Source organism: Balaenoptera acutorostrata, chromosome 17 (genome assembly GCF_949987535.1).
Source record: "Balaenoptera acutorostrata chromosome 17, mBalAcu1.1, whole genome shotgun sequence".
Lineage (NCBI taxonomy): Eukaryota > Metazoa > Chordata > Mammalia > Artiodactyla > Balaenopteridae > Balaenoptera > Balaenoptera acutorostrata.
Window position 1 is genome coordinate 25,424,017 of NC_080080.1, and position 27,379 is coordinate 25,451,395.

General features: G+C 34.5%; 1 protein-coding gene across 3 annotated transcripts in view; it reads left to right on the forward strand.

The window, feature by feature from the left end:
• CSMD3 (CUB and Sushi multiple domains 3) overlaps positions 1–27,379 on the forward strand; it is a 1,183,499-nt gene that overhangs the window by 493,671 nt on the left and 662,449 nt on the right. For all 3 annotated transcript variants that reach the window (XM_007188796.2, XM_007188797.2, XM_028168178.2), the window contains one exon: positions 8,856–8,980. In XM_007188796.2, coding sequence (XP_007188858.2) covers positions 8,856–8,980 — 125 coding nt within the window. The remainder of the gene's footprint in view (positions 1–8,855; positions 8,981–27,379) is intronic.

Consider the following 27,379-nt stretch of genomic DNA (forward strand, 5'->3'; position numbering starts at 1 on the left):
CACCAGACCAAACAAATGAAGAGGAAATAGGCAGTCTACCTGAAAAAGAATTCAGAGTAATGATAGTAAAGATGATCCAAAATCTTGGAAATAGAATGGAGAAAATACAAGAAATGTTTAACAAGGACCTAGAAGAACTAAAGAGCAAACAAACGATGACCAACACAATAAATGAAATTAAAAATTCTGTGGAAGGAATCAATAGCAGAGTAACTGAGGCAGAAGAATGGATAAGTGATCTGGAAGATAAAATAATGGAAATAACTACTGCAGAGCAGAATAAAGAAAAAAGAAAGAAAAGAATTGAGGACAGTCTCAGAGACTTCTGGGACAACATTAAATAACCAACATTCGAATTATAGGGGTCCGAGCAGAAGAAGAGAAAAAGAAAGGGACTGAGAAAATATTTGAAGAGATTATAGTTGAAAACTTCCCTAATATGGGTAAGGAAATTGTCAATCAAGTCCAGGAAGCACAGAGAGTCCCATACAGCATAAATCCAAGGAGAAACATACCAAGACATATTAATCAAACTATCAAAAATTAAATACAAAGAAAAAAATATTAAGAGCAGCAAGGGAAAAACAACAAATAACATACAAGGTAATCCGCGTAAGGTTAACAGCTGATATTTCAGCAGAAACTCTGCAAGCCAGAAGGGAGTGACAGGACATATTTAAAGTGATGAAAGAGAAAAATCTACAGCCAAGATTACTCTATCCAGCAAGGACCTCATTCAGATTCGAAGGAGAAATTAAAACCTTTACTGACAAGCAGAAGTTAAGAGAATTCAGCACCACCAAACCAGGTTTACAACAAATGCTAAAAGAACTTTTCTAGGCAGGAAACACAAGAGAAGGAAAGGACCTGCAATAACAAACCCAAGCCAATTAAGAAAATGGTAATTGGAACATGCATATTAATAACTACCTTAAATGTAAATGAATTAAATGCTCCACCCAAAAGACATAGACTGGTGAATGGATATAAAAACAAGACCCGTATATATGCTGTCTACAAGAGACCCACTTCAGACCTAGGGACACATACAGACTGAAACTGAGGGCATGGAAAAAGATATTCCATGCAAATGGAAATCAAAAGAAAGCTGGAGTAGCAATTCTCATATCAGACAAAATAGACTTTAAAAGAAAGACTGTTACAAGAGACAAAGAAAGAAACTACATAATGATCAAGAGAACAATACAAGAAGAAGACATAACAATTGTAAATATTTATGCACCCAGCATAGGAGCACCTCAGTACTTAAGGAAAATGCTAACAGCCATAAAAGGGGAAATCAACAGTAACACAATAATAGTAAGGGACGTTAACACCCCACTCTCACTAATGGACAGATCATCCAAAATGAAAATAAGGAAACACAAGCTTTAAATGATACGTTAAAGGAGATGGACTTAATTGATATTTATAGGACATTCCATCCAAAAACAACAGAATACACTTTCTTCTCAAGTGCTCATGGAACATTCTCCAGGATAGATCATATCTTGGGTCACAAATCAAGCCTTGGTAAATTTAAGAAAATTGAAATCATATCAAGTATCTTTTCCAACCACAATGCTATGAGACTAGATATCAATTATAGGAAAAAATCTGTGAAAAATACAAACACATGGAGGCTAAACAATACACTACTAAATAACCAAGAGATCACTGATGAAATCAAAGAGGAAATCAAAAAATACCTAGAACCAACTGACAATGAAAACACAAGGACCCAAAACCTATGGGATGCAGCAAAAGCAGTTCTAAGAAGGAAGTTTATAGCAATACAGTTCTACCTCAGAAAACAAGAAACATCTGAAATAAATAACCTAACCTTACACCTAAAGCAATTAGAAGAAGAAGAGCAAAAAAAAAAAGCTAAAGTTAGCAAAAGGAAAGAAATCCAAAATATCAGATCAGAAATAAATGAAAAAGAAATGAAGGAAACAATAACTAAGACCAATAAAACTAAAAGCTTGTTCTTTGAGAGGATAAACAAAACTGATAAACCATTAGACAGACTCACCAAGAAAATAAGGGAGAAGACTCAAATCAGTAGAATTAGAAATGAAAAAGGAGAAGTAACAACTGACACTGCAGAAATGCAAAGGATCATGAGAGGTTGGTACAAGCAACTATATGCTAATAAAATGGACATCCTGGAAGAAATGGACAAATTCTTAGAAAAGCACAACCTCCTGAGACTGAACCAGGAAGAAATAGAAAATATAAACAGACCAATCAGAAGCACTGAAATAGAAACTGTGATTAAAAATCTTCCAACACACAAAAGCCCAGGACAAGATGGATTCACAGGCGAATTCTATCAAACATTAAGAGAAGAGCTAATGCCTGTCCTTCTCAAACTCTTCCAAAATATAGCAGAGGGCAGAACACTCCCAAACTCATTCTACGTGGCCACCATCACCCTGATACCAAAACCAGACAAAAATGTCACAAAAAAAACTTCAGGCCAATATCACTGATGAACATAGATGCAAAAATCCTCAACAAAATACTAGCAAACAGAATCCAGCATCACATTAAAAAGATCATACACCATGATCAAGTGGGGTTTATCCCAGGAATGCAAGGATTCCTCAATATATGCCAATAAATCAATGTGATATACCATATTAACAAATTGAAGGAGAGAAACCATATGATCATCTCAATAGATGCAGAAAAAGCTTTCAAAAAAATTCAACACCCCTTTATGATAAAAAATCTCCAGAAAGTATGCATAGATGGAACTTACCTCAACATAAGAAAGGCCATATATGATAAACCCCCAGCAAACATCATTCTCAGTGGTGAAAAACTGAACCCATTTCCACTAAGATCAGGAACAAGACAATGTTGCCCACTCTCACCACTATTATTCAACATAGTTTTGGAAGTTTTAGCCACAGCAATCAAAGAAGAAAAAGAAATAAAAGGAATCCAAATGGGAAAAGAAGAAGTAAAGCTGTCACTATTTGCAGATGGCATGATACTATACATAGAGAATTCTGAAGAGGCTACCAGAAAACTACTAGAGCTAATCAATGAATTTGGTAAAGTAGCAGGATACAGAATTAATGTACAGAAATCTCTTGCATTCTTATACACTAATGATGGAAAATCTGAAAGAGAAATTAAGGAAACACTCCCATTTACCATTGCAACAAAAAGAATAAAATACCTAGGAATAAACCTACCTAAGGAGACAAAAGACCTGTATGCAGAAAACTGTAAGACACTGATGAAAGAAATTAAAGACGATACAAACAGATGGAGAGATATACCATGTTCTTGGATTGGAATAATCAACATTGTGAAAATGACTACTACCCAAAGCAATCTACAGATTCAGTGCAATCCCTATAAAACTACCAATGGCATTTTTCACGGAACTAGAACAAAAAAATTCACAATTTGTATGGAAACATAAAAGACTCCAAATATCCAAAGCAATCTTGAAAAAGAAAAACGGAGCTGGAAGAATCAGGCTCCTGGACTTCAGACTATACTACAAAGCTACAGTAATCAAGACAATATGGTACTGGCACAAAAACAGAAATATAGATCCATGGAACAGGAAAGCTCAGAGATAAACGTGTGCACATGTGGTCACCTTACATTTGATAAAGGAGTCAATAATATACAATGGAGAAAAGAGAGCCTCTTCAAAAAGTGACGCTGGGAAAACTGGACAACTACATGTAAAAGAATAAAGTTAGAACACTCCCTAACATCATACACAAAAATAAACTCAAAATGGATTAAAGACCTAAATGTAAAGCCAGACACTATAAAACTCTTAGAGGAATACATAGGCAGAACACTTTATGACATAAATCACAGCAAGATCCTTTTTGACCTACCTCCTAGAGAAATGGAAATAAAAACAGAAATAAACAAATGGAACCTAATGAAACTTAAACGCTTTTGCACAGCAAAGGAAACCATAAACAAGAGAAAAAGACATCCCTCAGAATGGGAGAAAATATTTGAAAACAAAGCAACCGACAAGGGATTTATCTCCAAAATATACAGGCATCTCATGCTACTCAAAATCAAAAAAGACAAACAACCCAATCCAAACATGGGCAGAAGACCTAAATAGACATTTCTCCAAAGAAGATATACAGATTGCCAACAAACAAACGAAAGGATGCTCAACATCACTAATCATTAGAGAAATGCAAATCAAAACTACAATGAGGTATCACCTCACACCGGTCAGAATGGCCATCATCAAAAAATCTACAAACAACATATGTTGGAGAGGGTGTGGAGAAAAGGGAACCCTCTTGCACTGTTGTTGGGAATGTAAATTGTTACAGCCACTATGGAGAACCGTATGGAGCTTCCTCAAAAAACTATAAATAGAACTACCATAGGACCCAGCAATCCCATTACTGGGCATATACCCTTAGCAAACCGTAATTCAAAGAGTCATGTACCACAGTGTTCATTGCATCTCTATTTACAACAGCCAGGACATGGATGCGACCTCAATGTCCATCGACAGATGAATGGATATAGAAGATGTGGCATGTATATACAATGGAATATTACTCAGCCATAAGAAGGAATGAAATTGTACCTTTTGCAGAGATGTGAATGGACCTCGAGACTGTTATACAGTGTGAAGTATGTCAGAAAAAGAACAACAAACATCGTATATTAATGCATATATTTGGAATCTAGAAAAATGGTGCAGATGAACCTATTTGAAAGCAGAAATAGAGACACAGACATAAAGAACAAACGTATGGACCCTGAGGGGGGAAAGGATGGGTGGGATGAATTGGGAAATTGGGATTGACATATACTATGTATAAAATATATAACTAAGAGAACCTACTGTATAGCACAGGGAATTCTACTCAGTGCTCTGTGGTGACCTAAATGGGAAGGAAATCCAAAAAGGAGGGGATATATGTATATGTATAACTGATTCACTTTGCTGTACAGCAGAAACTAACACAACATCATAAAGCAACTATACTCCAATAAAAAAAATTAAATGTGTTCAATCATTTATTTTGAAATGTTGTATCAGATTGAATAGCCTACTAAACCAGAAGGTTTTATTGAAGGTGCTTGCAGATGCCCAAAAAGAGTCTTTCCTTCAATAGTGGGGAATAAATTAATGGCTTTCACAACTATTTGTTTGACTGAGAGAAATAATTGAGTGTCCTATATGTGTTTGCCATGGTATACTTTATAAATAATATTTCATTTCATAATCATGACTGATGAGAAAGCTGAGGCTTAGAGAGCTTGTTATTTTCTCAAGGCCATAAAGCTGGAAAAGGGAAGAGTTAGGATTTGAAAGATCTGACTCTGCAGTTTAAACTGTTAACGGCAACTGTAAACTACTTTCCCCAGTGTATTAATTGGAGAAAAAGTTGTTGGGATTGTTAATCTTTTGGGGAGGGTGGGAAAGGTAGAAACTTCAGAGACCATTGCTGCCAGTTTTTGGTATAGATGTAGTAGCAAAGCACTTAGGTGATTATTACAAATTGCCTGTCTATAGTTTTCTATAATCAAAAGAAACAAGCTTAAACACTTGTTACTTAAACAAAATGCAATTTATTACTTTTAGTAAGAAGAGCCTGGTTAAACTAGAATATTATAATCATCTGTGACAAATTCCCTTGATGGAATCATTAGTTCATTAAGTTCTATGGACCAGACTTCTGTGGGCCAGATTTTATACTAAGGTCTCTTTTTTAATGTTTTACCATCGTGAGTGTCTAACCACTAACTCCCTAGTACAGATCACCATCACATCATCTCCCTGAGAGCTATGATTACTGCAACAGCTTGTTATCAAACTCCCTGCTTCTGCCTTTTCCTTCTTTAAGTTTATTCTTCAACTAGCAGATGATATCACTTTATAACATAAAATAACATAATGTCATTCCTTGGGTTCACAGTCCTATAATAACTGCCCAATTCTCTCAGAGTAGAAGTTAAAATTCTTACTATGGTGTACAAATTTATAAATGATCTGCCCTCAATCTCTTCCTTCTTCCTTAACTTAATTTCATACCCCTGTCCTCTTCATTTGTGTGCTCTAATCACATTACTTTCTGGAACACAACAAATGTGTCAGATGTAGGAGTTTAGTACACGTGAATTGTAAGCAATTTAAATAGCCCTGAGAGAGTATCTTACCCAAGAATACTTTTGTCCAATTATAGGGATATGATATCTCTGGACTTGGCCATTTTAGACAATAAATCTGCATTAAAATACACATTTCACTTTATTATATGTACAATAAAAGCATGTGCTCGCTCTCAAAAAATATGTATTTAACAATTTACTGTATACTAGGATATGTTTGACAGTTTGGGAAAACAAAATACGTAAGTGTGTGAAGTTTTTCTGGTGAGATGAGAGACACAATAAGTAGACAGTGCATCAGATAGTGTATAGGAAATAACATGGAAGAAGATTATGGATTAGGATTAGCTGTTTTGTAGAGAATAGTCAAGGAGGACCTTATAGATACAATGAATGAAAACCAGAAGTGAGACTATGACAGATATGGACTCCTAGAGGAATAATTTTCCAAACTGATATAAAAGCAAATGTAAAGATCCTGAGGCAAGTTTATGCTTAATAATTTCAAGCCAGAGCAAGGAAGCCAGTGTGGCTAAAGAACAGAGATTGAGAGAGAAAATGGTAATAAATGAGTTATGAAACTTAACGTGGGAAGGTGACATAGACCATCTGTAAGGTCATTGCCTTTACTCAGAGTGAAATGGGGAAGTATTAGAAGATTTGACACAAAAGAAAGGCACAATTTGAGCTAACTTCTAGAAAGATTGCCATGTACACTATTGAAAATGGATTGCAGAGAGTCAAGAACAGGAACAGGCAACCTATAACACAGCAAAGAGGACTATTGTCATTAACATAAATGAGAAATTATGGAGGCTCAGATCACTGTAAGAGTGAGAAAGCTGGGTTCTTGATTTTGAAAGTATTGCTCACAGGAGCTTCTCAATGGGGTGAATGTGAAAAGTAAGAAGAAAAAGAGTCAGGAATGACTGAGATTTTTAGCCTTCATCTAGGATAGTGTTTCCATTTACTGAGACGATGAAGTAAGAAAGGCAGAGAATTGACCATTAGGTAAACTTGGAAGGCTGCTCAGGCTAATAACATGGTCTGTTACTTGGTTATAGGGGTGTTTAATTCATGATAATTCACTGATCTCTGCATCTTGTTTTGTACTCTTTTCTGAATGTGTTTTATATTTAAAATAAAACCACTTTTTAAAAAGAAAGAATGAGGAAAAAAATGGCTCCAGAGGAAAGTAGATTCTAACACCTAGAGATTTTTACCTATACTAAAACTTTCTTTTCTTTGCCATGCTGCCTCTTAGTTCAGGTCTTTTGTCATCTTTAGCCTAGACCAGAGGTTAGCTAGCTTTTTCTATAAACGTTTAGATAGTAAATATTTTATACTTTGTAAGCCAGAGAGTCTCCATTGCAACTACTCAGCTCTGACATTGTAGCATGAAAAAAGCCATAGACAATGTGTCAATGAAGGAGTGTGGCTGTGTCCCAATAAAACTTTATTTATGGACATTGAAATCTGAATTTAATAAATTTTTACATTTCATTGAATATTATTCTTTTTGTGATATTTGTTTCACATGTTTGAAAGAGTAAAGACCATTTTTAGCCCCTAGACTGTATAAAAAAACAGGCAGTAGACCAGATTTAGCCTGCAGGACAGACATAGTTGCCAACCCTTGACCTAAACTACTTGATTTATTGTTTTACTGGCCTCCCTTTCTCTAATTAATCTTCCTTTTACACTGTCCACCATACTGTTCCAGAGATATCTTTTAACAACACAAATGTGATGATGCAGTCCCCCTGCATGACAAGTTCAGGAAGCTGAACAGGAGCTGTTCAGGCACTGGCTGAGTGAGAGGGTGCAGGTAATGTTCTCCAGGCAGAGGTGGCAGGGAGAACAGTGCAGACAGAAAACAGCATGGCATGCACAAAAACTGTCAGCTGCTAGAGGTGCTGATGACATGTGGCATTGCGTTAGAGATGAGATGGAGAAACTGGCAGGGACTTAACTGCTGGAAGGCTTTTTATGCAACATTAAGAAAATAGGATTTTTTTTTCTTTTTACTGGTGAGTTACTGTTTAAGGATTTTAGGGGAAAAAAATGCATGGTCAGTTTTTTTTTTTTTAATTTCAGAAAAAAAGATCCATTACCCTTAGCAATTAGGATTTTTAAAAAATGATAATTTTAGTAACTTCTCTTTCAGTGGAAAGGGAAACAAAATCCAAATTGCAATAAGTTAAATAAGAAATGGTGGGTGAATTTTATCTAAAAAACAATCAGCACAATAATGCAGCCCTAACTGTATATGTGTGTCTGTGGATGGACATACACGTGTCCAAGTAAATACACATATAAATACCTGCTAGAGAAGTACTATAATGTGGTATGAATACAAGCACTGGGATTCAAGTCAGAAAGTCCACTTTTTGCTTCACATTTACCATCTACTTAAGATGGGAAATTTAGTCAATTATTTAACCTTGGCTTCTACAACTAATAACAAGATAATTAAACTTGATGAGAGCTTTTTGCAATTCCTACGAATACCTGCATGTTATTGATTTATAGTAGATTCTTGTTTGTGATTTTTATTATATATTTGTACAAGTCATATTTTCATATTTTGGTTTCTAAAAAGAACAATCTTTTTTGTCACTGTGGAACATTTTTGACCTATTGGATATTGCCAGTAGAACCGGAGCCTAACCATTATGTTATATTCTTCTAATACTGTTTTTTAATCCTTTGCTCAATTTTAGCCTTGGATCAACTGTGCAGTTCTCTTGTGATGAAGATTATGTCCTGCAGGGTGCTAAGAGCATCACCTGTCAACGGATAGCTGAAGTCTTTGCTGCTTGGAGTGATCACAGGCCTGTATGTAAAGGTAAAGAAAAGTCTTTAAAATAAAAATGCTCTCTTAACACATTTTAATAGTTTGAACTTCATTCCACTGAGTATAAATTTCAATTGAAACTTTGAGCTGTAATGCAGGAAACATTTAGCTCATGTATTTAAGAATATTTATTGAAAATCTGTAATATGCAAACCACTGTGTCAGATTCCCAAGGAGTTCCCAATCTAATAATCATATAGCAACAAATTGGAACCTTAAAATATGTAATACAAGGCAGTGGTAACTTTGTTGGCCTTTTTTTTTAAATCATGAATTACCATGTATAGTCATTGATGTGGATATAAATTTTTTTAAACCATAATTGCACTTCCACTTCTATGATTTGCCATTTGAATTGCTTATGTGTCCAATAGTAGTGATGTTGGTGCCAGTGGAGGTGGAGCACTTGTTCTATAATTAGTTAATTTAAACTAAGACAAATCATTGAGTGCTCTGGCTTTTCATATTACCAGTAATTGCAGATAAGATTTACTTCCACCACCTTCACCTTCCTACAAATTAAATATTTTCATATAAATTAAATGAGGCCTCTTTATTCTAAACTTTATGTAGCTATATTTGAGAATGAACACCTCATTCTGGCTTGCTGGCTCTCTTGTTGCTTGTTTGCTGCTGTTGTTGTTGTTATTTTTAATAATGACATATCTGCATATTTCAGTGTCTTAGTACTCAAAATTCCGTTAGCTCTTCATCTCCCTCAGGGAACATTTTCACTGAGTTGCCACACTCTGTATAGTCCTCTCAGACAGATTCTGGTGAATAGAGAAGGGATAGATTTGAGAGCTCTCATAAAGGGAAAAAGACAAAGTATTTGACAACTAGTTGGATATGGAAGGAGAAAGTGACAAGAAGGAGTCAAAGTTGATATTCAACTCTATATGAGACTAGAAAAATGTTACCCTGTTAATAAGTATAAAAAAACTGAAAATAATGGAATTGTGTAGGAGATTTTATCATAGGCTTAATTTTGTAGGCACTTAGTATGTGTCAAGCATTGTGCTAACTACTACATATACTTTGACTCATTTAAATCCTCAAAACAAACCAATGGAGGCATTATTATCTCCATTTTAGAAATGAGTATTGTAAGACACAGAGAGATCCAGTCACTCACCCAAGCTCAAATGTCTGTAAAATGACAAAGCCCTTAAGAAAGACTATTCATAGTTTGGGGAGAGAAGCAAGATTTCAGAGCATTAAAGAAGGAATAGAAAATAAGAAAATGGCAGCAAATAGGTATATTCCACTCACTTGGCAATGGCAACCCAGAGTAAGAAGAACAGAGAGCCGAGATTTTTCTCAGGTTCAAGTAAAGCTTTCATGTCACAGGTAGATGTTTATTCATTACCTTTCTCATTATCAAAGGCTTACAGAAAACGGTACTGATGAACCTAAGTGGCAGGGCAGGAATAAAGATGCAGATGTAGAGAACGGACTTGAGGACACAGTGGGGGAAGGGGAAGCTGGGACGAAGTGAGAGAGTAGCATTGACATATATACACTACCAAATGTCAAATGGATGGCTAGTGGGCAGCTGCTGCATTGAACAGGGAGATCACCTCGATGCTTTGTGATGACCCTAGAGGGTGGGAGAGAGGCTCAAGAAGGAGGGCATATGGCGATATGTGTATACATATAGCTGATTCACTTTGTTATACAGCAGAAACTAACACAAAATTGTAAAGTAGTTATACTCCAATAAAGATGTTAAAAAATAAAATAAAATTCATAGTCACAATTGAAGAAAAAAAGGTTTACCAAATGCCATATAGTGCAATAGCATTAAAAAAAAACAAAACAGTGAAATAGGGATAATGAGAAAATAAGGTAAAACAGTTACATGATCCTAAACAAAAGCTTATGTACAAGTTGATAAAAAACTTTTTAAAAAATTTTTATTGAAATATAGCTGATTTACAAAGTTGTTTTACTTTTGTAAAGTGATTCAGTTATGCATATAAATATATAAATATATATTATTTTTTACATTATCTTCTATTATTCATTGTTAACAAGATATTGAGTATAGATTCCTGTTCAATACAGTAGGTCCTTGTTGGTTATCTATCTTATATATAGTAGTATGTATATTTTAATCCCAAACTCCTAATTTATCTCTCTCTCCCTCTCCCCTTATGGTAACCATAAGTTTGCTTTCTATGTCTGTGAGTCTGTTTTGTAAATAAGATCATTTGTATCCTTTTTTTTAGATTCCACATATAAGTGATATCATATGATATTTGTCTTTGTCTGATTTACTTAGTATGAAAATCTCTAGGTTCATCCATGTTACTGCAAATGGCATTATTTCATTCTTTTTATGGCTGAGTAATATTCCATTGTATATCATCTTCTTTATCCATTCATCTGTCGATAGACACTTAGGTTGCTTCCACATCTTGGCTATTGTAAATAGTGCTGCTTTGAACATTGGGTTGCACGTATCTTTTCTAATTATGTTCTTCTCCTGATATATGCCCAGGAGTGGAATTGCAGGTTCATATGGCAACTTTTAATTTTTTAAGGAAATGCCATACTGTTCTCCGCAGTGGCTGCACCAGTTTACATCCCCACCAACAGTGTAGGAGGGTTCCTTTTTCCATTCTGACCGGTGTGAGGTGATACCTCATTGTAGTTTTGATTTACATTTCTCTAATAATTAGTGATGTTGAGCTTCTTTTCATGTGCCTGTTGGCCATCTGTATGTCTTCTTTGGAGAAATGTCTATTTAGTCCTGCCCATTTTTTGATTGGGTTGTTTGTTTATTTGATATTGAGCTGTATGAGCTGTTTGTATATTTTGGAGATTAATCCCTTGTCGGTTGCATCGTTTGCAAATATTTTCTCCCATTCTGTAGGTTGTCTTTTTGTTTTGTTTATGTTTTCCTTTGTTGTGCAAAAGCTTTTAAGTTTTAAGTAAAAAACTTTTAAGAATGGCTTACATGTTAAATATGACAGCTGCCAAACAAATTTAAAAAACATAAGTTTACACGAAAACCATTGTCTATGAAATATGACAATGACACAACAAAAGCAAACTTTTTCCTGGCTTTAAGATATGAAATATCTTGCATTGTTTTTTATAAAGTGGACACTGAGTAATATTGTGGGAGTTACTTTCATCAATGTCCGGGCAATGAATAAAATAGTAAACTGTTTAAAGTTGCTTTCTTATGATATCCTCCACTCAAGACAAATTATAGATATAAGGGACAAAATTGAAAATCATGGCTTCAAAATGGTGGCATCCACATATCCTCCTTCAGTTTTACATAAATTATATGTGTGCATTTTTTATGGCAAGAGAGAATGGGAAAATAGAGGATAGAGTCAAGAAAAGGAGATTAATGTTAATGCAGAAACAAAGTCTCACATAAAAAGAGAAGTTATAGCCAGATCATGGAATTTAAGGTTTACATAAAATGAGATTGAGGCTATAAACCATCTTTTTTCATTCAAGACTCTCATTTCAATAAAAAGAATGAATCATATTTATTATGATTGTAAATTGTTCAGAGGCAAAACTAATGTTATTTTGTTATTTTTCATAAACCCTGTAGCACAAAGAACAGCTCTATGTTGACAAGTCTCAAGAAATATTTGTTGAATATTACTGTATGATTATTTTCTTTGATTCTAAGATAGATGATTGAAATACATATATGTAAACATATACATATATATAGAGAGAGATATGCATATATAGTTCAATGGTCATCAGTCATTAGTTGGGAGGTATAAAATTTTAATGTTCAAGATTCATATATTATTATTTTATCTTATCTCTGCAGATATTAATCATTTATACACAAATTTCTTTGCTCATTGAATGCAGGGCACATGTGTGTGTGGTTTATAAAAAAAAATTTGCTAGTAGAAATTACTGGCTGTGGTGTTGGAAACAGTAATGGAGGTAAAATGCTGAAATTGTAATTGAAGTTTTAAAGTGACTATCCACTGTGAGTCTGAACAAAGAATAGTTTTCATGTCTCATGGGTGCTTGGACAGAATAAATATGCTTTTTTCTAGACAGCAGCATAAATAGCAGTATCAGTGCACTGCACCTTTGAGAGGTCATTAATATAGCTGTTGTCTATGTACTGCATGGTTGAGCAATCAAGAAATGGTGATTTTTAAGGGACTGAAAGTTCACACAAACAGCAAATTATAAATTAAAAGAAAAAGAACAATTCAGAAATTAATATTAATGGATTTTACACAAACTCAGACAATAATTTTTTTTCCCTAAATGGGTTTTTTATATGAGATATTTGACAGTTTACCATTACGGATACAATTATTCCTTTGTTGGAAATGCAATAGATATCCCAAAGCTAGAGCTTATGCAAATAAGCAGATTTATGCACATGAATGGTATATAGAAAGTTTCAGATGTTCATGTTGTTCAAAGAAGTAGCATTTATTTGAGAATTGATAATTTGTTAACTAGGAAACATTTAAGAAAGTGAATCTTGATAGATTGGACAAAAATTTTTTTGACTAATTTTCAGTCAGTATTTATTTAGCTGGCCCCAAGAAACGAATGTTTCTGTCTGTTAAGGCACAATGGCATGAGCCATTCATGGGAGTAATGGAAGAGGTTATTAAGGCAAGATTAGAAAAGAAGGCCAGAGACTTCCCTGGTGGTCCAGTGGTTAAGACTTTGCCTTCCAGTGCAAGGGGTGTGGGTTCAATCCCTGGTTGGGGGAGCTAAGATCCCACATGTCTGGTGGCTGAAAAACCAAAACATAAAACAGAAGCAATATTGTAACAAATTCAATAAAGATTTTCAAAATAGTACACATCAAAAAAAAAAAAATCTTAGAAAAGAAGGCCAAAGAAAAGCAAAAATATTGGAAAGTGGGGTAATCATCAGTCATCCAGTTATTTGTTTATTCACTTATTAACATACTGATTAACTTATTTTGGATTCCACAAGCATTAATGAATATTAGTAGGTATGCTAGATTAAACACTACATGAGATCCATAGTATGTAATGGTTTTTATTATTTTATATTGATTTACAAGGTATAAATACAAAACTAAGTAATACATAGTAGACTGTTTTGTTTACAAGAGAGGTACAATCCTCTGCAAAATTCAGATGAGGAAGATTATTTCCATGTTTGGAGATGGTCAGGCATTGAGATGGAGGAAGTAACATAAGGGCAGAACTTGGAGATTATTTTCTATTTCAACAGAGGAACTTTGAGCCCCACCCCCTGACCTCCGGGGAAAAGAGAGGGGCTGAAGATTAAATCAATCATCTATAGCCAGTGATTTAGTTAGTCATGCATATGTAATGAAGCCTCCATAAAACCCCAAAAGGATAGGGTTCAGAGAACTTCTGAGTTGGTGAACACTTGGAGATTTGAGGAGAGTAGTGTGCCTGGAGAGGGTATGAAAGTTCCAAGCCCTCTCCCCATGCCTTGCCTTGTGCATTTATTCTGTCTAGCTGTTCCTGAGTTATATCTTTTTATAATAAATTAGTAATCTAGTAAGTAAAATGTTTCTCTGAGTTCTGTGAGCTGCTCTAGCAAATTAATCAAACCCCAAAAGGGGATGGTCTTTGGAATCTCTGATTTATAGCCAATCAGAAGTACAAGTAACAAACATGGTCTTGCGACTGGCATCTGAAATCCAAGGAGAAGGTTGTGGGAACCTCCAGTTTGTAACCGATTGGTCAGTAGCATAGACAACAACCTGGCTTGAGACTGGCATCTAAAGTGGAGGGGGACGGGGGTTGGGGGCAGTCCTATAGACTGAATCCTAACCTGTGGAATCTGATGCTACCTCCAGGTAGGTAGATAGTGTCAGAATTGAGTTGACTTGTAGGACACCAGCCTGGTGTCCAACACCAAGAATTGCTTGGTGTTGTGGGGGAAGCTCCAGCCCCCCCAAGACACGTTGGAATTGGGTCCAGGAATCTATTTAGTTATGTCATTCCTCCTTTGAAGTGTCTCTGGGAGTACTGCTAAACCGCCACTACCACTGTCACCATTCTGTAGTTCCAGTACTGCATCTGTCTAATTTCTCTTCATTTGGACTACAATTTATCACACATATTGCTGACATTCTACTCCCATCAAAATCTCACTTTTATTATACCTGAAGAATGTTCAAAGGCCCCATGTTGTTTCTTAATTTCATACTGTAAACCAGTGAAATGAAATAGACAAGAATATGAATTCAGGTATCAGACTATGCCAATTTAAATTCCTGATCTTCTACTTAAGTAATCTGCCATCTTTATCATTAGCAAATTTCTTATCTGTAAAAGGAGTGTTATTATATATCAGTGCCTACTTCATAGGGAGTTAAGGATTTGTATGAGGATGGAATGAGGTAATCCATATAAAAGCATTTAGTATATGGGCTGAAACACTAGCATTTATATGGATAGAGGTGCTGCTGGTTGTGGTGCTGCTGCTAATAATTGTTAACTCATCTGATTGCCAAAATCATTCATGATTTATCTCCACCCAGTTGTTTCTCTAACTCTTACCAAATGTATATACCAGCATCTCAGTACTGAACAGAATCACAGCCCTGATTTTTGTATATGTCTGACTTATCCTAAATGAAAACATACCTATTAACCATATTCTGCCCACTTTTCAAAGTCTTACTCAACTTTCGTCTCCTCGAAAAGTTCTTTTCTGTTTCATTGATCCTTTACCCCCACTTTAACATTATTTCACATTTACTGTCTTTACCACACAATTTAGCATTTAAATCTGTTCTTTTTGGTAGTGGTTCCTAATCATTTCATGGGCAGTAGACTTGCTCCTTCAACCAAAACCACCTCAGAAAGAACAAAATAATCAACACTTGTAAAATGCTTGAATTTTCAATAGGTCTATTTTGGCTGTTGCCAAGAAGACAGTTACCAATGTGTCTATTTATATATTGCCTTTAATTAAACAGAAGGATCATAATGAAGCTCAATTCTTTTCTTCATATACAAAGTAAAAAATGAGTATACAGTTTATATGATAGATAATTGCTGGCCAAACTTAGAGCTATGACCCTCATTAAACAGTATTTATTTATTCTTATAGTTTTCAAAGTTCTTTTACAGATGTTATAAGCTCCTACTCATATTTTATTCTTCTTCACAATGTTTAGCCCAGTGACCATTATGCCCATATTATTGTGCACATAATAGTTGCTAAATAAACATTTTGAATAAATATTGTAGGGAGATTTAATTAATTAAAATAAACAGTTTAAGAAGATAGTAGTGTGCTGACCGTAATCAGAGGAAGTTGCCCTGGTAGAAGACTTCCTGTTGTGCGAAGGCAATTAGGAAATTTTGCTCAAGAGCAAACCAGAAAGAGCCTGCTGAAATTTATCAACCAGAAACACATATAGCAGGTGTTTTCCTGTAGTTGTTATTGATGCCTTCTTACTTTCATGGAATAATGTTACAGATGAGATGATGCATAATAAGGATGATATTAGCAATTAATAGAGTGACATATGGTGAAGTAGACAGATGGTCTAAATATGGATATTTATCATACATTCCTTTGTCTTGATGGTCATTTTTTTTCTAAAAACAGTACTTTGACATTTATTATATAATTTTGATAAGCAAATAAATTTTACTGGGCTCTAACAATGAGCATATTTGAATGATAAAATGATATTTCATGTTATTTGATAGATATGAATAGTGAGGCATTTATGTGTTATCATTTAAAATTTAAAACTACCTAAACAATTAGAAAGTTTGCATTTCTATGGTGTCCTTCCAACAGTTGTTCAGAAATACATTCCACACATCTTGCCTATCTCAAAAATTTTTAGAAAAATATGCAAATAGTTAGCAAATAAATGATTCCATTTAGGCATATGGGGGGATGTCTCCGCAGATATATGTGAGAACCTTCTATTTCTATTCTACTTGAATTCATCCAATACATCCAAATCCTTTTTCATTCTAGAAAGTACCAAATGTGATGATTCTAAGAACAGCAAGCAAATATTGAATATTTAATATGAATCAGGTGCTACACTAATATTTCTCTCTGTACTAGCTCCTTTATCCTCATACTAATCTGTTATGGTGGTGGTAAATTTAATTCCCACTTGATTGATGAGAAAACAGATGAGTCTCAGAGAGGTTTAGAGTGCTTAACCTTGCAGCTAAAAAGTAGAAGGACTGAATTTCAAACCCCAGTCTTCCTCACTTCAGAGCCTGTGTTATTTATCACTATGTAATGCAGTGCTGTGGTGCTATCTAGATCTATAAATCTGGCTAAAAACCATGTTCACACAAAACAAATCTCTCACTGTTGAGGCTATCATATTTAAAATCATTGTCACACTTGGAGATGTTATGATCTCTTGGAACTTAAAAACATAGGTAAAAACTTTTGAAATCATGTTTTTTTTTTTTTCAGTCGATCCAAATTTTATATTATGGAGACCCTATCTCATTTTTTTTTTCTGTTTTTTTTAAGTTTTCAGACTTGGCTTGAAATGTAATGTATCCAGTACAGGAAGTCTTCCATATTTGGTTTTATCAAGTTATAGCACAGTGCTTTTGTAACACATTTCTGATCTTTTTAACACTGTTATTGTCTTTAAAGGAACAGTTTTAAGGGCCTGGTCTTTCATCTATATTGAAAGGATATAGAGATTCTCTCTCTGTATGTTACTCCATAAAGCCACCTATACAGTGCAGAGGAATAGGGAGCAATAAGTGCTCTCTGTTTTTTTGTTTTGTTTTGTTTGTTTGTTCTTTTCACTTAAGGCAACTAAACTGATTGTAAGAATATCACAGTCTTTAAAATTGTGCTATTATAGATATATGTGATATATAACCATATTGTCTCACAGTCACAGTTAGCAATATTGCAGGTGGCAAGGTGCTAAAATACCATATATTCTACATTAGTAGATGTGTAAAATATAGAGGAAGCATTGGGTAGAAGTCAGAGAAACTGGGTTTGACTCTCTATTCCACCACTTCCTGACCATGTGACCTGGGGGAATTTAGTTAATTTATTGAAGCCAATGAAAGGTTCTCAATGATGGCTATACTTTAGAGTCACATGGGAACTTTAAAACAAATACTGATTCCCTGCACCTACTCCTAGAGATTTTAATTTAATTGCTTTAGTGTGGAGATTGCGCTTAAATCAGAACTCTGAAGTTGAAACGTAAGTACCAGTATTTTTAAAGGGTTACCAGATAAATCTAATGTACAACCAAGGTTGACAATCAATGACTTAATCTAGTCTAGTCTAAACTTTAATTTCTTCATCTGGAAAATGGGGATAATGATATCTACTCACACAGGTTGTTGTGAGAATTTGCTGATACAAGCATGTAATTCCTGGTACATAGTTAAGAACATTAGCTGATACAAGTAGTAGTAGTAGTGTCATTATTATTAATTCCTTGCCTATGGCTGTACATAGACTTGGTTCACTCATTCATTTATTCAACAAACATTTGCTATGAATCTGCTATTTGCAAGCCACTGTTCTGGGCTCTGAAGATAGAATGGTTAATAAAGCAACCAAAGTTCCTATTCTTGTAGAACTCATATTCCAGGGCAGGAGACCCATAATAACAAATACAGATATAGAGAATAATTGCAGGACAAATACTTTGAAGAAAAACTGAGAGAATTATAGCCTGCTGTTTTGCATGCAATGGTCAGAAAAGTCCTCTCTGAGTTGCCGTTTAAGAAGTGTCCTGAATTGAGGGAGAAAAAATATATGTCATCTGTGGAAACAGTAGCCCAAGCAGTGCAAACAACAAGTACAAAAGTGCTGACGTTAGGTTATTGATATTTCCATAATGCACTTTCTCATAATATATACATTAAGTTTTCAGTGTCTACCTGGTAAAAGAAAAAAAAACTGTTTTTTTTCTATTGAGTGACAGTAAAATTATTCATTCTTTTGATGTCGCAATAAAATCATTATCAGCAAGGCATAATCACCCCTATTTTACAGAATGAGAAAATGAAACTAATTAACATTCAGTGTCTTATTAGGATCCCATCATCTTCTCTAGAGTTATCGAAATATGCAGTACTGAAGTAATAGAACCGCCTTTTCTTTTATATGTCCATAACAGTAATTATATTTTTACCTATCAGCAAATATTTGAAAACATTCCTAGCCTGTGACTATACTCACTCAACTACACCAAGATAAAATAATATATTCAAATGAATCATGGTAAAGGAGGGGGATACTTAATAATATAAATACTATAAAATTAATGGGAAAAATATATACAGAGAAATGGATTTCAAATACTAATAATTGACAAGAGGAAATAAAAATTGATGCATATACTATCAATTCATATTTAATAAACATCTGCAGTACTACATGGATAAAGATCATAAGACTTTTGGAGTGTACATAACCTCATCTCCCCAAAACAATAACACACACACACATGCACACACACGCATACATGTGAGCAATGGCTCACCTTAATTTAGGGTAACCTTTTGGTTAAGAGGATGGACTTTTGGCATCAGATGGAAATAGATTTGATTTCCCACTCCACCCGCTATCAGACAAATTATAAGCCTCCTGATGTCTAAAACAGAAATAATTAAACCCATTTCATATAGTTGTGCATACATCAATTTTGAGGCATAATACCAGAATTTTAGTAGTCTTGAAACCCTATTTACTTTGACTGTATGCACTTAGTCCTTTTAGTTTTTGCTTCAGTTGGAAAGAGAGCAGAACCACGCTAAACAGGGTACACTCAGCCTAAATTGAACCTGACACCTGGAAAAGGAGAATCTTCTCTGTATAAGCTTCATAGCATTTGAATAATGGCCACACTGCTAGAGATATCACCAAGAAACATCATCCTGTTATAGTATTCCTTCTCTCAGATGATAAAATCTAGTGAGATTTTATCTCACTAGATATAAAATGTGGTAAGGAATGTTTCCCATCAATATCTGAATTGATGGGTGGCTTTGTGTGAAGGAGGCTCTGTGGCAGAAGGAAGTGCTTCTCAAGCTTGGATATTCAGAGTAATCACTTGAGCTTAATAAAGGCAGACTGTGACTCAATAGGTCTGGCCTAGAGCCTGCAACCTGCGTTCCGAGCAGGCTTCCAGGTGATGTTGATGCTGCTGCTCCGCAGATCACACTTTGAGTAGCAAGAGTAAAGGAAGGACTATTGGATCGGAAGTTAGAAGTCCAAGGAGGTCCCTTGTATGGTTTTGGAACCAAGTTCCCTGAGGTAAAAATGGGAAAATCATACTTTTCCTGTTCTCCTTTTTGGAATATTGTGGATGTTAAAGGCCATGATATGTGTATATGTAAATGTATACACACACATGCATACATGCATATATATGTGTGTGTGCTTTTAACAGCAATAATTTAAATTAAATGACTCTTCTTATATATAATATAAATATAAATAATAAGATAATGTAGCATCCTTAGTTCTTGGAAATCCTGAGCAACCAGGCATTAACTGAGTGCTTCTTTTATACTATATCTTTTCTAACTCCTTCTTTCCACTGCCCTCCTCCCAAAATAAGCACACCTATTAAATAAGACATTAGATGGGAAAACAAGATATATAATTCAGGTATTACCTTTCAGCAAATACTTATTGGGCATCTATGAAGATCACATAATAATGAAACTGAATTTTTCATGCTTTAGTATATGCTTTTTTAAAAAATGGAAAACAACAAAAGTTTGAAGAGGACGTAGATTTCAAGAAGTTAATATATAGAAATTCCAGGTATTTGAGGAAATCGAGTACCATCTTGATTTCAGGAGCCTCCTGCAGTATTGTGGGTTTAATCCTGAGTATCCTACAATGTGAAATCATTTAACGAAAAAGAATTTAACTTGGCATTTTTTCTGGCATCGTGATGAAACTATGTCTATTACAGAGTGGAGAAAAAAGTAACGTTACCTCATGTTTCTAAAATAGCTTTTCTTATTGCAAGTTTTTTTCTTACTCTCTGTGCCAGAGACTTATAGCAAAGAGATTATCATCGCCTCTAAAATCATTGAAAGAACTGTCATCTATCTTAGATAATGGCAACTTAAACACATGGTAAAATGCTAATGTCATGGCGCATTGTTTTTCTTTTTGATGGGAAGAATGTCGTTAATGTTTTATTTCTCTCATGAACTTTAATGGGAAATAAATCATTAGTGACAAAACTGACTACAGTATATTTCTATGACACTAAAAATTGTGCATTTATACATTGACAATTGCTTTTTTTGTGTGTTTTTTAAAACTATACTCATTTCACATATATTATACACTTATAAATACATCCTGAAGGCAACTTTCTTCTCCGTTTTCTCAGCAGTGATGATCTGGTGGCGTGTCATGGCATATCAGAAGATAGCAGTCTTACATGGGAAACACTCAAGGCCAATTATAAGGATTTCGGTTCTGAGGACCTGTCTTTAAATATATCCTCTTACAAGACTGTCTAGAGGTGGGAAGTGAAGGGGTAGAGTCAGTAAGATCACAGCTCACTTGGATATTCTAGTTTAAATTACTTTTTTAAAAAGGAGTTGATAGAGACTTTATAATTAATACTTTAGATATACGTCTTTTTTTCTTTTGAGGAATTTCACGGTTTTTTTCACAGGACCAACATAACCAACACACAAGTTATGTTCACCTGCTCATAAGTCAGTTTGAAGATTTCCTGGGCAAACATTGACTCATTGAAGATTCAAGTTAAATGAGAGAAGACAAAAGGCGTTCATTTTCATAGGTGCTGCCTGGAAATGCTTGGGCAGATTGAGAGATAGAAATTGACTAACACTAGGCAGGTCTGTGTGTCGCCTCATTTGAGAAAGCCCAAACTTCCTCTTTTCATTTCCCTTGGTGTTTCTCAAGCATACCAGCCAGATCTCTCTGTCTTTAATGATTTGGAAGTATGCCAGCTCATCTCTATTCTGGACTTGGCTGCTGAAGGGAGCATAGAGGCTCAGCTCCATCTGAGTCCAAAGGAAGTGAATGGCACAGCTGAGTATCAACAGGGTAATGATGGGATCTCATTGCTTTCTGTAAATCTATCATTTGGGACAGAAATAGGGCAGGGGATTTTCCTGGCATTTCAATGATAAGAATTAGAAGGAAAATGTGAAAAATGTAGGGGCACAGAGAGGAAAGTTTTGGAGAGAAACCCAGAGTGCATTTAACCTTCTCTTTTCCCATTAGACAATACAATAATGCCAACTAGAGATATGCTTTCAGTTTTAAAACAAGCCGTTTCCTAAATGATTTGACTTTCTAAAAATATTCAGTAAAATTAATTTTTGTTAATTGGTTGTCTTAATATTATGATTTTAATGAGGGAGGAAATGTGTCCAAAACCTCTGTACACTCTATAAATCCTTTTTATCTCTTATTCCAGTTACTGCTGTGGTGACACTTAAAATTTGTGCAGGTGAACATGATCAGGCCTCTCCTTCTGCATCTTACTTCCTAACCTGTGGCCTCTCTGACACATGGGTCAGGAAGTCTGTGAACTAGCTTGACCTTTACACAGATGCTTCCAGAAATTGTAGAGAAGCTAATGCTTTATGAGTCAATCTTGACCTAGAAGGAATATGTGATCAAATGAATAAGTACATCCCCCTTTCTTCTCCAGTTTCCTCTGCTGTTGTGAGACGCGTTTTACAAGTTTTATCAGAAGTTTCAAATACCAGTTATTCATATTGGTAGCCTAATAGTATGTCCTTGTCTTGGCTTCTTATTTCTGTCCTGTTTCTGCTCCCTGGGACCGTATTATCAGTTAAACTTCTCACACATAAGCCCTTGTGTGAGGCACAGTTTCTGGAAAACATATTCTAAAATGTAATTTTGTGGGCCCCCTTTTGGCACTTTTTTGGCTTTCAGCCTATGTCAGATAGTCCCAATCAATCCCTACTTGACCTTTGGCTTGGGGGGTCATATAATTAGATTATCCATACTTGAGGAATATTCAGAAATTTATATCTCTAGAGAATAACCTAACAGGAAACTCAAGGATAGCAAACACCTCTGTTTCATTCCTCCCTGGCTCTGTGTATGGCCCAGTTCCAAAGGGAATACTGATTATTTCTCTAACCCTCATGGGCACTGTTTATGCTAATCTCTAGGGAATGGTGAAATCACTGATATGTTTCTAGTGAATAGACATTGAGGTCAATTTCTTCAGAAGATTCATAGTTTTGTTTTTATTTGATTTGGCTTGGCTTCAGTTTTATGTTTTTATTCTTGTTGTTTTGTTTGGTTTGGATTTTTTCTGTTCTGTGGTTATATATGCACAGAGCGGGAAATAGTAGTTGCTGAGAAAATTTACTGTAACTTAAAATAGAGGTGAAAATGTCACACAGCTTCCCACCCAGGAGTGCATTATGAACACATTTTTCACTGACTAACAGGATTGTATTACCAGGTGGAACAGTAACTGTTTGAATTGATTTATGAAGTAAATAAATGTGATTTTATTATTACTGTTTTCTTTTTTGGTGATGGTCTGCATGCTGTAGGAAATTCATGCTGAGTTCTTGGATCATGTAGGCTATTTTTCTACATAAAGAATTTTATCAGTTTATTAGGTAATCAACTGTCCATCCTTTGCAGGCCTCATGATCTTTAAAATTTTATTAAATGCACTATCCATACCATAAAAATAATACGCTGAAACTGTGGAATTACGCATTGCGTATTTATAAGCTTTAGTTTCAAGGATCAAGAGATTAAAAAAGTGTGTCAAAGTATTGGTATAAATGGCATATATATGAATAAGAAATATTTTCATGTATTCAAACATGAAAAAATGACATAAATATGCCTAAGTAATGGTATAATAGTGTTTCTATTAAAATATGTTCATGTGTGCAAATAAAAAGAGCTACAGTGACTGATCTGAATATATTTTCTCAATAATATTCTATTATAATTTTACCTTAAAAATAAACCAAAATTGGCAAAATTACAACCAGTATTTATAGTATACTAGAAAAGAAATAAGACTTTGGCATCTAGCTGCTGTGATTCAAATAAACTTGGGTGAGTAATTTAAATTATCTAATTTCACCTACATTCTTTGTAAAATTCAAATAGTAATAATAATAGAGTAACTAACACTAATACAGAGCTTACTGTATGTTAGAAAACCTTTAAGTATCTCAATTCGTTTCATCCTCTCAACAAACCTATGAGATACTATATTATTGTTTCCCTCTTAAAAATGAGGAAACTGAGGCACAGAGAGATTCAACGATTCACTGTAGCCAAATTGATAGTAAACAATAGAGTCAGAATTTGAATCCATGTCTTCAGGCTCTGAGTCCACTGTCTGAGCTATAGTTCTCAAAAATAATATTTATCTCATAGTTGCTGTGGTTTGTTGTTTTGTTTTAAATTATTAAATGCTATAAAAGAGGTAAAGTTCCTCATATAGTATGTGGTATGTAATAAATCCTCATGACAGTGTTTTTGTTACTGATGTTTGCCATCATCTGTGGGGACTAGCACAATGGATTTATACTATGAGATTGAACAGTTGAGCCCATTTCCCAGGATAGGAATTGCTTGAAAGTCAAAGATCTGCAACACAGAGGGACAGGGACATATCTTGAGCTAAGAACCAATCCATCCATCTTTAAACTTCAAAAATCTGCTCCTTCTCCTTTTGGGAGAAAAAGAAAACAACCAGGAAAAGAATTCAAATGTGGTTACAGCCAGGACTAAAACAACTACGCAGTTTAAGGCAAGAAATGTTGGATATATATTTTGGGTAGAGCATTAAAAGGGTAAATAAAATTTGCACATATGCAAATATATTGTCAAACTTAATATTTTTTACTAAGCAATTTGGTTGCAGAGCCAAATTTTATAGTTTTTGTATCAAATATTTGCAGTTACTCTGTTTTTTTTTTTGGACTGGTATCTTCTTTTTTCCAAATTTATTGAGAAATAATTAACAAATATAATTGTATATATTTAAAGTAGTGTCATGATTTTATATGCATATACATGTGAAATGATTATCAATATCAAAATAATTAACACATCCATTAATTCACATAATTAACTCATGTGTGGAGTGGGAGAGAATGCTTAAGATTTACTCTTGGTGACTTTTTTTTAATTAATTGTTTTGGTTTTAATTGTTAATTTTTTAATTTAAATATAGTTGATATATAATATTATGTTAGTTTCAGGTATACTACATAATGATGTAACATTTGCATTTATTATGAAATGATCGTAAGTATAACTCTAGTAACATCTGTTCCAATACAAAGTTGTTAGAATGTTATTGACTATATCCCTTATGCTATATATTATATCCCTGGGACTAATTTATTATATAACTGGAAGTTTATATCACTTAATCCTCTTCACCTATTTTACTCTCTTCCCTAACTCCTTCCCTTTTAGCAACCTCTCGATTCGCCTGTGTGTCTATGTCTGTTTTCATTTTGTTTTGTTTGTTTGTTTTATTTTTAGATTTCACAAATAAGTGAGATCCTGTTGTATTTGTCTTTCTCTGTCTGACTTATTCACAAAGCATAACAGCGTCCAGATCCAGACATGTCTCAAATGGCAATATTTCATTTTTTATGGCTGAGTAATACTCCATTGTATATCTACATACCACATTTTCTTTATCCATTCATCTATCAATGGGCACTTAGGTTGCTTTTATATCTTGCAATTGTAAGTAATGTTACAGTGAATGTTGGAGTCCACATATCTTTTGGTTCTTTTTTGGTGTTTTCGTTTTCTTCAGGAAAATTCTCAGAGGTGAAATCGCTTGATTATATGGCAATACTGTTTTTAATATTTTGAGAAACATTCATATTGAATTCCATAGTGGCTGCACCAATTTACAATCCCACGAACAGTGCACATAGGTCCCGTTTTCTCAACATCCTTGTCAATGCTTGTTATTTGCTGTCTTTTAGATGATAACCATTCTGAGAGGTGTGAGGAGGTATCACCTTGTTGTTTTGTTATGCATTTCCCTAGTGATCAGTGATGTTTGAGCATCTTCATGCATCTGTTGGCCATCTCTATGTCTCCTTTGAAAAATGTCTATTCAGATCCTCTGGGCATTTTTTTTTTACTGAAGTATAGTTGATTTACAATATTATATGTTAGTTTCCGGTGTACAGCATAGTGATTCAGTATTTTTGTAGATTATACTCCATGATAGGTTATTACAATATAATGGGTATAATTCCCTGTGTTTTACAGTATGTCCTCATTGCTTATCTATTTTATATATAGTAGTTTGTATCTGTTAATCCCATACCCCTAATTAGTTCCTCCTCCCTTCCCTCTCCTCTTTGGTAACCACAAGTTTTTTTTATATATCTGTGGGTCTGTTTCTGTTTTGCATATACATTCAGCTGTATTATTTTTTAGATTCCACATACAATTGATATTGTTTGGTGTTTATCTTTCTCTGTCTGACTTATTTCACTAAGCATAATATCCTCTAGGTCCATTCATGTTGCTGCACATGGCAGTATTTCATTCATTTTATGGCTGAGTAACATTTCATTATGTGTGTATGTGTGCATTTCTTTTTAATGCAGTCATCTGTTGATGGGCACTTGGGTTACTTGCATGTCTTGGCTGTTGTAAATAGTGCTATTACAAACATTGGGTTGCATGTATTATTTTGAATTAGTGTTTTTTGTTCTGAATATATACCCAGGAGTGGGATTGCTGGATCCACTTATGGTAGTTCTATTTGAGGAATCTCCATACTGTTTTCCATAGTGGCTGCACTAATTTACATTCCCACCAACAGTGTACAAGGGTTCCCTTTTCTCCACATCCTCACCAACATTTGCTATTTGTCTGTTAACCATCTGTATATCTTCTTTGGAGAAGTATCTGTTCAGGTCTTCTGCCCATTTTTTTGATTGAGTTGTTTGGTTTGGTTTTGATATTGAGTTATATGAGCTATTTGTATATTTTGTATATTAACCCCTTGTTGGTTACATCATTTGCAAATATTTTCTCCTATTCTGTAGGTTTTCTTTTCATTTTGTCAGTGGTTTCCTTTGCTGTGCAAAAGTGTTTAAGTTTAATTAGGTCCCATTTGTTTATTTTTGCTTTTATTTATTTTGCATTAGGAGACATATCCACGAAATAATGCTATGATTTGTGTCAAAGAGTGTTCCACCTTGTTCTCTTCTAGGAGTTTTATGGTTTCAGGTGTTACATTTGGATGTTTAAAACATTTTGAGTTTATTTTTGTATATGGTTTGAGGGAATGTTCTAATCTCATTGTTTAACATGTGGCTGTCCAGTTTTCCCAGCACCACTTGTTGAAGAGACTGTCTTTCTCCATTGTATATTCTTGCCTCCTTT